Genomic DNA, 12227 nt, shown 5'->3' on the forward strand with positions numbered 1-12227 from the left:
CCCGAAGCAAAAGTAAAGACCAAGATAAAAAATGTAAAATGACATTAGTACATGGAGTACACTCATGGCCAATGCTGCACGTAAGTCTGAATATATCAACTTCTTACCAAGACTGAGAAGTGTTTAGTAAAATGCATTTAATTTTAACAGCATGATACAGATTTTCTCACTGGATCCACTGGCTAAATTCAGCTCTCACCTTCTAGACTACGCTTCTTTCATCATGCCTGCTGCAATGTCAATATAAAGCAGTTGTCAGCTGACCATTTAATCAAGGTTTTTGATTTGATGTTACTTTTCTTTTTCTCTGAAGTAATAAACCAACTTCCAGCATAACTGCAAAACAGGCAGCTGTCTTTTGGCATGGAGATTCATTTCAGCCAGCTAACAGCCTGGCAGGTACCCATGTTTCCTCTGTACTCAGCAGTGGAAGAAAAGCACCTTTGGCAAGCCAATCTCTGGGTATACATGAAGAGGGAATAACATGCCCCAGAGGTGCCAATCCCTCTCCTCTGACTACCCAGAGATCCCAGACAGATAGCATAGCCCTGACACCCAGCTGCCAGGAAACCAAGGCTGAGGAGATAGATCCTACCATTACAGCAGGTAGACAAACTCCCTTCATGCTGCCTGGAGAGTTACAGACACCAAAGCTGTAATCACCCATACCCTTTTCAAGCCTTCAGTATCTAGTTTTGAGCATTCTAAGTGCACAGCCTGGGATTCAGCAGTGTTGACTATTTAACGCTGATTTGAGTGCATTACCTGTAAGCTCTGGTCTGTCCCATGAAATCACTAAAGAATTACAGACTCATGACAAATATAATTCTCAGTGTTCCAAAATGTCATGGCAGAGAAGAGCCTTCTCTGTTTCTGGGCTAACTTGGGTATGACATTTCTGAGGTTGTTCACATCTAGTTTTGTAACTCAGCTCTTTACACAACGATTGCTTATACTCCTGGGTTGGTTGCCAGTCTTGCAGGCTAGAAAAGAGTGACTTCCCAATGGTATAAGCAGATATACAGTATTTTTGGTTCAAACCAAACACTCTACTGTTCTTATGTCTCTGTTGGGCTCTCTGTCTTTGAATCTGCTACAGCTTTATAATGCTCAAAGGGCTGTACAGGCAAGAAAAGGAAACAACACAGAAATCAGGGCCGGGAGAAGGAAAGGGATGGAGTAGGGTTAGACTGGGATAAAAGAAGTAAAACAAGAATGACAGAGAACAAAGTGAAAGGGTAAGGGTATATAAAATATATTAGAAGGGTAGGGATGAAAGACCACATTGAAGTTGGGCAAGAATAGGGAAAAAGAAAAAAGATTTAAGACAAGAATTATAAATCATGAGAGAGCAGAAGGCACAAGCATTAATGGGAAGATATGGAGAAACCAGGAAAATTGGCCTGGAGGGAAATGTAATGAAATTTCCAGATCAACACAACATTTCTGCTGTATAAGGAAGGGACTCTTACCTTACCGAAATTGGTTTAGTAGGGGGTACTAGGATGGAGCCTTGTTCAGAATTCCTCTCAACAAAAGTCCTACCAACCAAAAGACATATTGGAAAGAGTGATGGAGACATGGCCTCAATTGAAATGGAGAAGCCATCACTTAATTTTTTAAAATAATATCTCATACTCCTTAGAGTACATCACACCACAAAAAGTGCCAGCAGATTCTCAGCAAAAAACAACATTGTGCTACATGCTGGATAAACACCATCTTTTCTTCAAGAGTTACAAGAAGGCTGAAGTCCATTAAGAGTAGAGAGATCAATAAATTTAGGCAAATCAGTAGCAGAGTAAGGAATAGCACTGAGACTCAGAGTGTTCTGTCCACTGCCTTTCCAGCCATCCAATCAAGCCCCTTTTAAACTGTTCTTTAGTATTTCAAATTGCTGCTCCTGAGTTTATCCACAATAAAATTACAACTATTACATCATCACTGCTTCAGCTACCCTTACGTGCCTGTCATACAGACTAACAGTTCACAAAGTTAATAAGGACACCAGGTATTGACTAAGTGTTAAGTATTATCATCACTGAATGGGACCTAGCTCCTCTAAGCACCTCTCCTGCACCTCTGTTGTAGGGACCTAGTACAACCTATTCTCATACAGTGACTGACTTCCCTCTCCAGTATGGGGTAGGTGCTCCCTAAAGCCTTCCAGAAAGACATACTGAGGACTTGAGTTTACACTTGAGTTGAACTGAAGGCTCTCAGGAGCACCTGGCATTCAAAGGCCACATCCGTAAAAGCAAGTAGTAGCTCGACCTGAGCAGATCTGTAGAGTGAAAAAATGTTGCTGAAGATTCATGACCGCATTATATGCTCTTCTGGAGGGTTTTCTTTGGACTAGCTCTGGTTGATCCCAAGCAATGACCACCCATTGTTTGTTGAAGCACAGTAGGTGATGTCCCTGAAGGCCACTTTTCTGTTTAGTTTCATTGGAGAGGAGTCTGGTTTGTGCTGACACCACTCTAGTACTGCCAAAGGGGGGATGACAGGGACACTCTTGATCTGCCCCAGAATGCCAGTGCTGATTCACTCGCAAAGATCTCTGTTATTTAAAGGCCTTTGGCCCTTAGTGTAGGACAACAAGCTCAATACGTCCTAAATTAGGCAGAGAGGAACCTGCTTGTCTTAACCATGGTGCACAGTGCCAACAAAGTCTTACCTGTGTGTGTTCTCCGGTGAGCCTTCAGGTGGGAACTTTTTGTGTATACTTTGTTGCATCCCTCAAAGTCACACCGATGGATGCGCCGCTTCCTGGAGTCTGGAGACTCAGACCTTCTCTGACGTCTTGTGCTCTCAATACTGAATGGTGAAATTGAACTGAAAAACAGAACAGAAACAAAGAAATGAAGCAAGAGCATAGTGTACATCCTAGGCCCCAAAAAATCAGCTGTAATATATGACTGTGACAAAAGTGACACACACAATTAATTACTTCCCTTTCTATAATGTAGTTCACAGCACATATTTGACACAATCAGTGCTTAAACTAGAGCATATTTTGCAATATGAAATAACTGAAGTCTTGATTTAGAGGTGCTTATTGCCCTAAAAAAAGCATCACAATCCTTGAAACACTGCTCCAATAATGAAGTAGCCTGACTTTATCTGAGCTCTATTTCTATTTGACACGTCCAAGTACAAGTTCACTGAACTCTGTTTTCTAAACAACTTTATAACTTCCACAACTTCTCCTCGACAACTTTAAATAAATAAAAAGCCTGAAACCTTTTATGAAAAGTGTTTCTAATACCCAGATCTGGACTATGGATCTTTGCATTAGGCCAAACACCTGTTATTTGCTTGAATAAAAACTACTAACAGATTCATATCACCACACAGCAGTGATTTTTCCATTTTCTTATTTAACAATTCACAATCTACCACTTGCAAGCCAAACAATTTTATTTTCCATTCAGACCACCGATAAATAAAGTTTACTAGCACAGGGCCAGAGAACAATCCCAGAGAAACTCAAATGCTCATCAAAGATACTCCATTTACAGCAACGTTGCTTGATATTCTAAATACAGTGCGTACTGAGTCTAATACTTGAAAAAAGTCTGCTACAGCAATGCATCTGGCTTGGTTAGATAAACTATTATCAAGCTGGTGGGCTAAGATCCAAACCCTCATTGACTTCCAGCCATAAATTTTTATTAACTGATCATCTTATCAACCTCGCCATGACTATATCGCACAACAATCACGTTACCCCAATTATACTAACCTGTTTAGCTACTTTAAATACTGGAACAACACTGGCCTTCATCAGATTTCTGGGGCTTCCCAGATTTATTGACATTCAAGTTAAATAAGCTACAGATTCATTAGTCAGTTCTTTTAGACTCTTAAGACCAATTTGAATGAGAAGAAGCATGAACCTTTGGTGAAGCTATCATACTGAGAAAGGCATTTGAAAGAAGCACTGATGTTGATGCATTCGCTGAGAAGCTCCTGTGTTAACACCAATTTGCAACCTCCTGTTACAACAGCCACTGTTACAGCTATAGCTGTTCCAGAGTAAATTTAACTCCTAGAGATTTCCAGAATTTGCTGAGGACTATTTATATTGGGTTAAAACTTCGCATAAAGTATCTCACACAATTACCATGTGATTTCAGAGATGTTCTAATTCTCTGCATGCAAACCTTTAAGCCTTGAATTAGTGGTAGTCCAAATTATTCATTTTTCTTTTTGTTTGAATATTTTTATAGTATAACCCTAATTTAAAGCATTATTAAAAAAGAAAAAGGTATTTTCTTTCCAACAGTCCTCTTTCTCTCTTAACACTTCATACATATTCATAGTTCACCTTCAGGCAAGAGATTTTTCAGAGTAATTATTTTTGCCTAGAATATGATGCGTGCAAATGGGTGCGCAGAGAATTTCTGAAATGCAGAAAGAAGTGGACAAAGGGCTGTAATATCAACATTAACTAGTGAAAAGTTGTCCACAAGAGAGTAAGACACATTAGCACTTTCACTATGTGACTGGAATACAGGTATGTTTAGCTCTCACAGAAATGGCTTAGGAATTGCGTTTAAGCATCTGCATCTCAGGGTAAATAAAAGTGTTGGGTTAGATGATTCACTGAGAATGGTCTCACTACTCCAGCTGTTTGTTTTTTTTAAACATCCCATCATCTGAAATAAAAGTGAATGTGTAAATCAACTGTTAAAGCTCAATACTGAACATACAAAATTCAGTACTCAAGACCAGAAAATCTTTACCTTTAAAAATAAATATTTGTGCATCATTTTCACTGCACATGATTTATGAGCTGTCTTAAAAGCCTGTTCTGTAACAGTGTTCAGATCCTGGATAGTACAACTCATTTAAATGGGAGGAGGATCAAGCTTATAATGCTGCTGCAATTTCCAGCCTGGAGACAAAATGAACCTTGAGAAGAGTCAGTACCTCATAAAAGCTATTTGTCATATACAAGAAAGTGATCTCACTGCTGGGAACTGCTCTGTGCTTTCCCAGGTATTTATACAGGAGAGAGTGGCATAAAGCAGTGCTGTGAATGAGGCACATGACCAATGCTGCTGCTTCTTAACTGGATTGCTCCCTTTCTAAAAAGTGAAGGACTCTACCTATTCTGGAGGAGGAAGAGTAACAGAATAAGCCACAGAAGGTGATGTGCATTGTCACTAATCCCTGAGAGCTTCAGAGTCATCGCTTACTTAGCACACCAAGGAGAAAAGCAATTGTCAGCCAGAACCAGCAAATATAACCTCATGCCTTTCCTTTGCAGCAGTGCAGGCTAAATGACAAACTAATCACCAGAGGAGACTCACATGGCAAGTGAGAGTGTACATCCAAAGTGATTTTCCTCTGCCACTCTAACTCCTGTGGCACAGGGGGACCCCCACAGTGCAGACATGCTCCCTGGTGGAAAAGGAGCCAGAATCTACCTGATAGCACCAGCTTTGTTTTAGTCTGTCAAAAGCTGTGTAACTTTTTAAAAATTGAGATACCACAAAAAGCCCTAAAAAGAGCACTAAGTGCTTTTATGAGCTTCCTCAGGTTAGTCCCTCACATAGTAACTTCCAGCTGATTTGCTGATGTTCTTTCCCTTCGCCATGCAGCAGTAAAGGAACACCTTCTTTTTGAAGTAATTCCTACAAAACACTCTCTCTCACCACACAGACATAAAAGAAGTCCTCAAAACCATGTTTTGTGCCTTTTAAAGGCCATGGAAGTTCTGCCAGATGGCTCTGGTCAGCATGGGGTTCCAGAAACTACTGTTTGACAGCACCATGGTAGATGAAGACGGAGCATGGATGTGTCAGGGAACTCATAGGTATTAATTTTTTTAACTGACTTCTTTTTCCTTTTTGTTTAAAATGTTTCAAAATTCTATAAAATAAAGAAAAAACACTACCCAAAAAACCTACAAAAAAACCCCCACTAAACCAAAACCCAAGCAAATCACAGTGTAGCGGCCTCTCTCAATCTAAGTGTCCCTTGCAGATTGCACAGAGGGAAGACCTGGAAACCTGTCATCAGCCAAGAGCTACTAAGGTACTCAGAGGAAGAGCTGCCAGTTCTCCTGTTCATGGCCAAGATCTCAGGCATGAGCCTTTAAGGCTCAAGGTGGGCTTTAACAATAGGACTGACCCCACACATAACAGCTCAGTGAAATTTCAGGATGTATCAGCTTACTGCTGATACATCAAGTTTGAAAGATAAATTAACAAAGAAGAAAACTGGGTTCTGACCTGTCAGCTTGACATTTATTTATTTGCAGTTCATTATTTCTAAAACCAGTGTAATTTCTATGTTAGCATAGAAATTGTTACACTTAACAGGAATCCTGGCAGGTTGCTGGTTGCCTACATGAGCAGCTGCAACACCTGCAGTCAGTTTGGCTGGTAAGGTGAAATGAGTAAAACCAACACGAGCTTTTAGAGTGATTTATAAAAATTCAGTTGTGTTATTTCCAGCTAGAAGTGAAAACATACATCTTTGCCACTCACACATGGCCAAGTGCTTGTCTCTCGGATGCAAAAAAGTCTGCAAAGTGTAACACTGACTGGGGCTTCGCCAGTAGATGGCCATCAAGTTCTGCTGAATGTGATCTGCACTGCATGAGACAGGGATTTTAACAACCTAGTAATGCAGGATTATTTTTCCATTCTACAAATGCTGCCTACCCATGACTTCCTAGGTGTTTTGCCTCTGTTCTACGCAGACTGTGAATGGTCCTTGGCATATGCGTTAACACTTAAAAACCACATGTAATGGGTCTTTTTATACCGATCCTGTGTTTTCTGAGCAATATGCAGAGCAGTTGCCCAGAGAATTCCCAAGGGAGCATGATATGTTTATTAAAGACTTGAACTGTGTTCAGTCTCGTGACACACCACCAACACACCATACACAAGTCACTGCTTGCTGGCAGCTCCCAACAAATAGTCTCCTCAAGTGCACTCACTCTGTGGCCAATCTGCAGGGTTACCTTCGGCCACCAAAATACAAGCTTCTGGGTGCTGCTGGCATCCCAGTGAGCCAGTTGAAGGCTGGTTGACACAGCCAGCAAGGAGTCGGTGACGTGCAGCAAGTTACGCTTTGCTCTTTGCTCTACAAACCTAAACAATGACCCAATGTTGCATCTTCAACCTTGTGATCGCCACCTTTACTCTTCCTTGGTCCCTCCACTATGAGCTCAGACTCTCTGGCTATGAATCCTTCTTGCCTCCAAAGACCTCATGGAAAACACACTGAGCCAGGGTCAACAAGTAAAGACCAGTTTGTGTTCAATATCCCTGCCACCTTACCACACATCTCTCCTTTACAGCACTCAGACTGCATTACCTTCCTCCCTAGCTGGTCCCATAGTTAATTGAGAGACTTGTGGCTGCACCTTAACAACAGTCCAGAGTTCCTAAAAACAGACGTCATCTTTCCTTTGAGGTGAGACCCAGGCATGTTCCCTCCACTCTGGCTACCATGAGAAGAAAACTAGACTGGGCTCAGCCCTGTGCAGTATCTGCTCAGCCTGGATGAAGGGCTCAGCAGGCCAGACTGTGTCCCACAAGGCAGACATAACACAAGTTGTGGTCCTTTTTTGTTCCTCAGCCTCTGGGCTGCGACGTAGGTGATTTGTTAAGATGGTATATCAGGACAGTCCCACTCCAGTTGCTTTCCATGGTGTTGGCACAGGCACTTGTCTGAAGCTGCAGCAAGCTGGTGCAGGGACCCACAGTGACAAAAAGTCAATTCTGCCAAAAGAACCTGAGAAGCTTTTGGCGGTTTAACCCCTAAGTAGTATCAAGTACCTGCACTGACACATGGAAGAGGATGGAAACCTGTGGCCAAGAGTCAAGGGAGTATCATCACCCCTTTCAGTGGCAACCAGCTGTGATTACCAAAGCTTCCATGGAAATTTAGAATATGCACAAAGAAATCAAGAACATGGACATAAGCAATCAACACCAGGAACAACTGGAAAATCTACCTTTTGCTGCACAGAGAAGTTACTTCTTGTGATACTTGAGTATATAATACACAGAAAAATAAACACATAAATAGATAGGTTGAAAACAAAAACTGGGAGATATAATCATGCTAAATGCTTAGGAGCTGACAATGTGTTTTGGCAATACAGGATAGAACCAAGAAGCAAACACTCATATCCCACCCTCAGGTCAATTTTGGACATGAAGATATTTACAGGTTTTATTTGGTTTTAAAGGGAAAAAAGGGTAAATATACAGTATTCAAATACACAAATAGTGTATAAATCTAGCGATGTGAATCTTTATAAGACATGTAAAGCTTATAGGTCAACCTGTAAGTTGTAGTGACTAAAAGTGCAGGCAAATTAAATAAAAGCAGAAAACTAGAATGTAACATGCCTGCATTCAGATGATAATGAGCCGCTGAAGAAAATCTTTGGATTTCTAGCATTTGCTCAGCATTCAAAGGGAACCTGGGCTGCAGAAAGAAGCATTATAGGTTTTGGCTGCTTAACATTTATAGTGACTAACTACAGGCATAAGTGAAGCTTTACGCATTATTTTTGAAAATCTTGGCCTTTGGATCCGGTGGTGGGATGGCACCCCTTGAGCACATTGAGCAGCATGCACACACACATCCCTGGCAGCTGCTGATGCTCCTTTGGGTGAAGCTGCGTGGCTCCCAGAGCAGCTCCCCACCAAGGACAATCAGAAGCAGAGATGACCGCAGCCCCAACACCTTTGCTTGGCTCCTCCAGCACATTTCTGAATAGAGTGAACACATCCACAGCAGCACACCACTCATTCAGAGAGTTAATTTCACTTAAGACAAGTATCCTCTATCAGTTAAAGACCTTAAGTGTCAGAGCTAACAGGTATGATTTGGGTACTCTGTGCCTTTTTGAAAAGGGGTATTGAATCACATTTGCCATACTCCAGCTCTCAATTACTTTCTTTTGTAGCAGCTTTTCACATAATGTAATTTAATTTTCTGATAGGTCATATAATGTTACCTTCTCGCTCAGGATATTGGTGAAAGTATCCTTGTAAACACCATACATTAGACCATGAAGAAATATGACATGGATTATTTTTCATTACAGTTTATAAAACTCCTCCTAGAGGTGAGATGCCAATATCCTACTAAATAAAAACACAGTAGTTTTTTTTCCTTTAAAATGCTTAAATATCAGTGTAATCTCCTGATAAGTGTTTTCACTCAAATATTTACTTACTGTTTTCCTTTTTAAATACAAAGTTTCTACTGTTTCCTGTCCAAAACAGATACACACACATATGTACATATATATTTTTTGCCCTCTTTTATTCTTAGATTCTAATTAATGTTTCATGAAAGGCAAACAGCTGCCTTAGGAATTTTAGACATTAAAACATATCAAGCAGTACTTAAGGCGATCATAAAAGGAAAATATGTGCTACTCTTTTATTAGCAGTAGTTACTTCAATCACTGTACTTGAAGGTGATGTTATACTGGAAATTATAGTTTTTGTCAAGAAAGAAAGGAGGAATTTGGCAGCATACACAAACAGCACACACATTAAATGGGAAAATTACATGGATAAACAGTACAGAGATAAAAGATGACTTGAATATATTTGGTTCAGAAAGTGCTTGAGCTGAAGATGGAGCAAAATTGCACTCGGAGCAGATGGGGAGATAGGAGTAAGAGCACCATTAGTTTGTCTTGTTATGCTCTGTCCTAGGTGTCCACTGTTGAGTGCTGCCAGAGGCAACATCCTGGTAAAGAAGATCCTCTGCTCCAGCTCCATATGGCCATTCCCATGCTCCCAACTGCCCTGGGCAGTTGGGAAACAAAACACCCTGCACATCTTTGACCATGACTTCATCTGCAGCATTTACTGCTGAGACCAGATAAAGGTACTCAAACTGCTGAGTTTCCTTGCAAAACCCGAGTGTGTCACAACATTGCTCTGGCTTGAGTGGAACTGGAAACACAACTATACACTTCTGGCAGAGAGAAAGAACTTTAGGGTCTACTAGGAAAAGCACTAATGTCAACCATGGCACAACTTACCAAAATTATTCATCATCTCTGTTATCAGCTGTGTTAAGCTGAGACATGGAATGAGACATTTGCTTGATCCTCCTGATCTGTATTCATGCTATGGGATCCAGAAGCAGCACATCTCCTAGAGCTGTGCTGTCCTGAGGTGTGTCCCAGCTCCACACTGAGCCGAGACCCAAATACACACCATGTTTTCTCTTTCACCCTGTTCTTCTGTGCTAGGCTTCTAAAGAAAGGAAGCTGAGCCAGAAAGTATCTACGACATGCTCCAGCATGTCCCCCAGATCTGATTACTGGAAGACTGCGAAGCAAACTTCTGACAGAGAAAAACCATAAACAAAATATATGATGAACTCTGAAATGCCACTGAAAAGAAAAACACACCAAAAACTTTCTGTCTGTTTTACCCTTATTAACCAAGAAAATGGTTAATTTAAGCTATTGTGTAAAAAAGCAAAGGAATTACATGTTTACTACCTTGCATATAAGCATTGCCTACATTATTAAAATGTTTATTCCTGGTTCTGAGAAGATTCATGGCTGTATGACAACTTGCACCGCTATATCCAGCAATAACGAAACATGGGCAGCACCAATTCCCAGACCAGCCCTACTGAATTACTGAGATGATGCTTAACTAAGACGAATTTCACATTTCTCCTACCATGGCAGGACATACAGAGCTTGTTTCTACCTGCAGAAGTTTTACAAACATTTGACAGGAAGGCTATGATATTTTACACATAGACAAAACCCTTTCAGTAATTTAAATCTATTTCACTGTTCTCTGCATTTCCCTTGGTTTGGACAGACAGACTCACATTAAGACACTTGTCTTTAGATTTTGTCATAGATCTTGAGATGATGAACAACCGCATATGTTAACGTATGTTTCAGAAGTATTTTTTTCTAACGCATGCACCATACAAAAGATGTAGAACTGCAACATCGACCCTTCCAGCCCATCAGCAGGATGGCTCAACATCAATACATGTTGAAGCCCACGTTAACACGTCTTTTTGTAATATGCCTTATTACCATGGAATAAAGAGTAATAGAAAAACTCATCTGGAGAGGGACCTATAAATTTTCTGCTCAGCAGGGTTAACCTCAGAGCTAGATTAGGTTGTTCATAGTCTTGTCCTGGTTAAGCCTGAAAATGTTCAAAAATGGGAAAAAAAAGAGGCATTTCTCTGGGCAATGTTGTTCCAGTGCTCAGCCATACTCACGTTCAAAAGGGAGTTTCTAATGAATGCTTGCTTTTTCTGAATAGTTCTTACAAAAAGTTTATATTCATAAATACACATATCTACATATTGTAATGAAAGATAACTGAGTGGCCATGAGCTAACATAACCTGAATTTCTTAAAAAAAAAAAAATAAATTAGCTTACTTTGCTTTAGCCCGATGTTTTTCTGAACTGAAGTGAAAATCCATGAAAACAAGGAAACCTCAAGCAGTGGGAAAAACATATCTTCACAATGAACTTGCAGGTGGAATAAAGTGCATGAACAAATGTCTGTTCTTTGGATCTGAAGACAAAGCACTGTACATCCTCCTGAAAGCAGGAATAATTCCTGAAATCCTGTATTCCAAACATGTTTGATGCATGCTAGTTCAGACCTGATCCTGGTCTAGCAGAGAAAGAGTATCTTATTTCATCCCCCCTTTCAAAGCTAGTAGAACAGCAGTGATCATTCACAGAATCTCTAGCACCAGCCACCCTAACCCTCTTTCCAGACAGGCTGCATCAATGCCAAGTCTGTTCTTTCTTTTTTGTCTCCTTCTAAACAGAGCATAAAATTGGGTAACTGAGCACCTACAACTCAGCTCTGAGAGCACAGGGCCCTGCTTTTTACCTCTCCTGTTTCTTTTTGATTTGTATTTTTTTCTTCACGGTTTTCTGGCAACATATATACAAACAAGCCTCATCATGGAAATAAGTATGTACATGTATTCATGTCTTTCGTATTTGTTCTGGTTACTTGTAAAAAGAGGACAGATGCTCCACTTTCTAGTGCAGGACTCCCTGCGTGTTGTACCTTGCTCTCCAGATTTCATTTATTCTCCAATCTCTGATTCTGATTTTTCATACTGTACATCACAGTAGTCAGTCCCAGTGCCTGTACAATGATGATTCTCACCTGTGCATCCACCTCCTCTTGTTGGTTGGACTAACAAATGTGGAACTGATAT

General features: G+C 40.5%; 1 protein-coding gene across 3 annotated transcripts in view; it reads right to left on the bottom strand.

Moving 5' to 3' along the window:
- KLF12 (Kruppel like factor 12) overlaps positions 1–12227 on the bottom strand; it is a 238114-nt gene that overhangs the window by 21872 nt on the left and 204015 nt on the right. For 2 of the 3 annotated variants that reach the window (XM_029960879.1, XM_029960878.1), the window contains one exon: positions 2678–2835. In XM_029960879.1, coding sequence (XP_029816739.1) covers positions 2678–2835 — 158 coding nt within the window. Of the gene's footprint in view, positions 1–1472; positions 1542–2677; positions 2836–12227 lie in introns of all 3 variants that reach the window. The other variant, XM_029960880.1, reaches the window with a different exon arrangement.

This window comes from Manacus vitellinus, unplaced genomic scaffold, assembly GCF_001715985.3.
Source record: "Manacus vitellinus isolate BGI_N305 unplaced genomic scaffold, ASM171598v3 scaffold_2_pilon, whole genome shotgun sequence".
Taxonomy (NCBI): domain Eukaryota; kingdom Metazoa; phylum Chordata; class Aves; order Passeriformes; family Pipridae; genus Manacus; species Manacus vitellinus.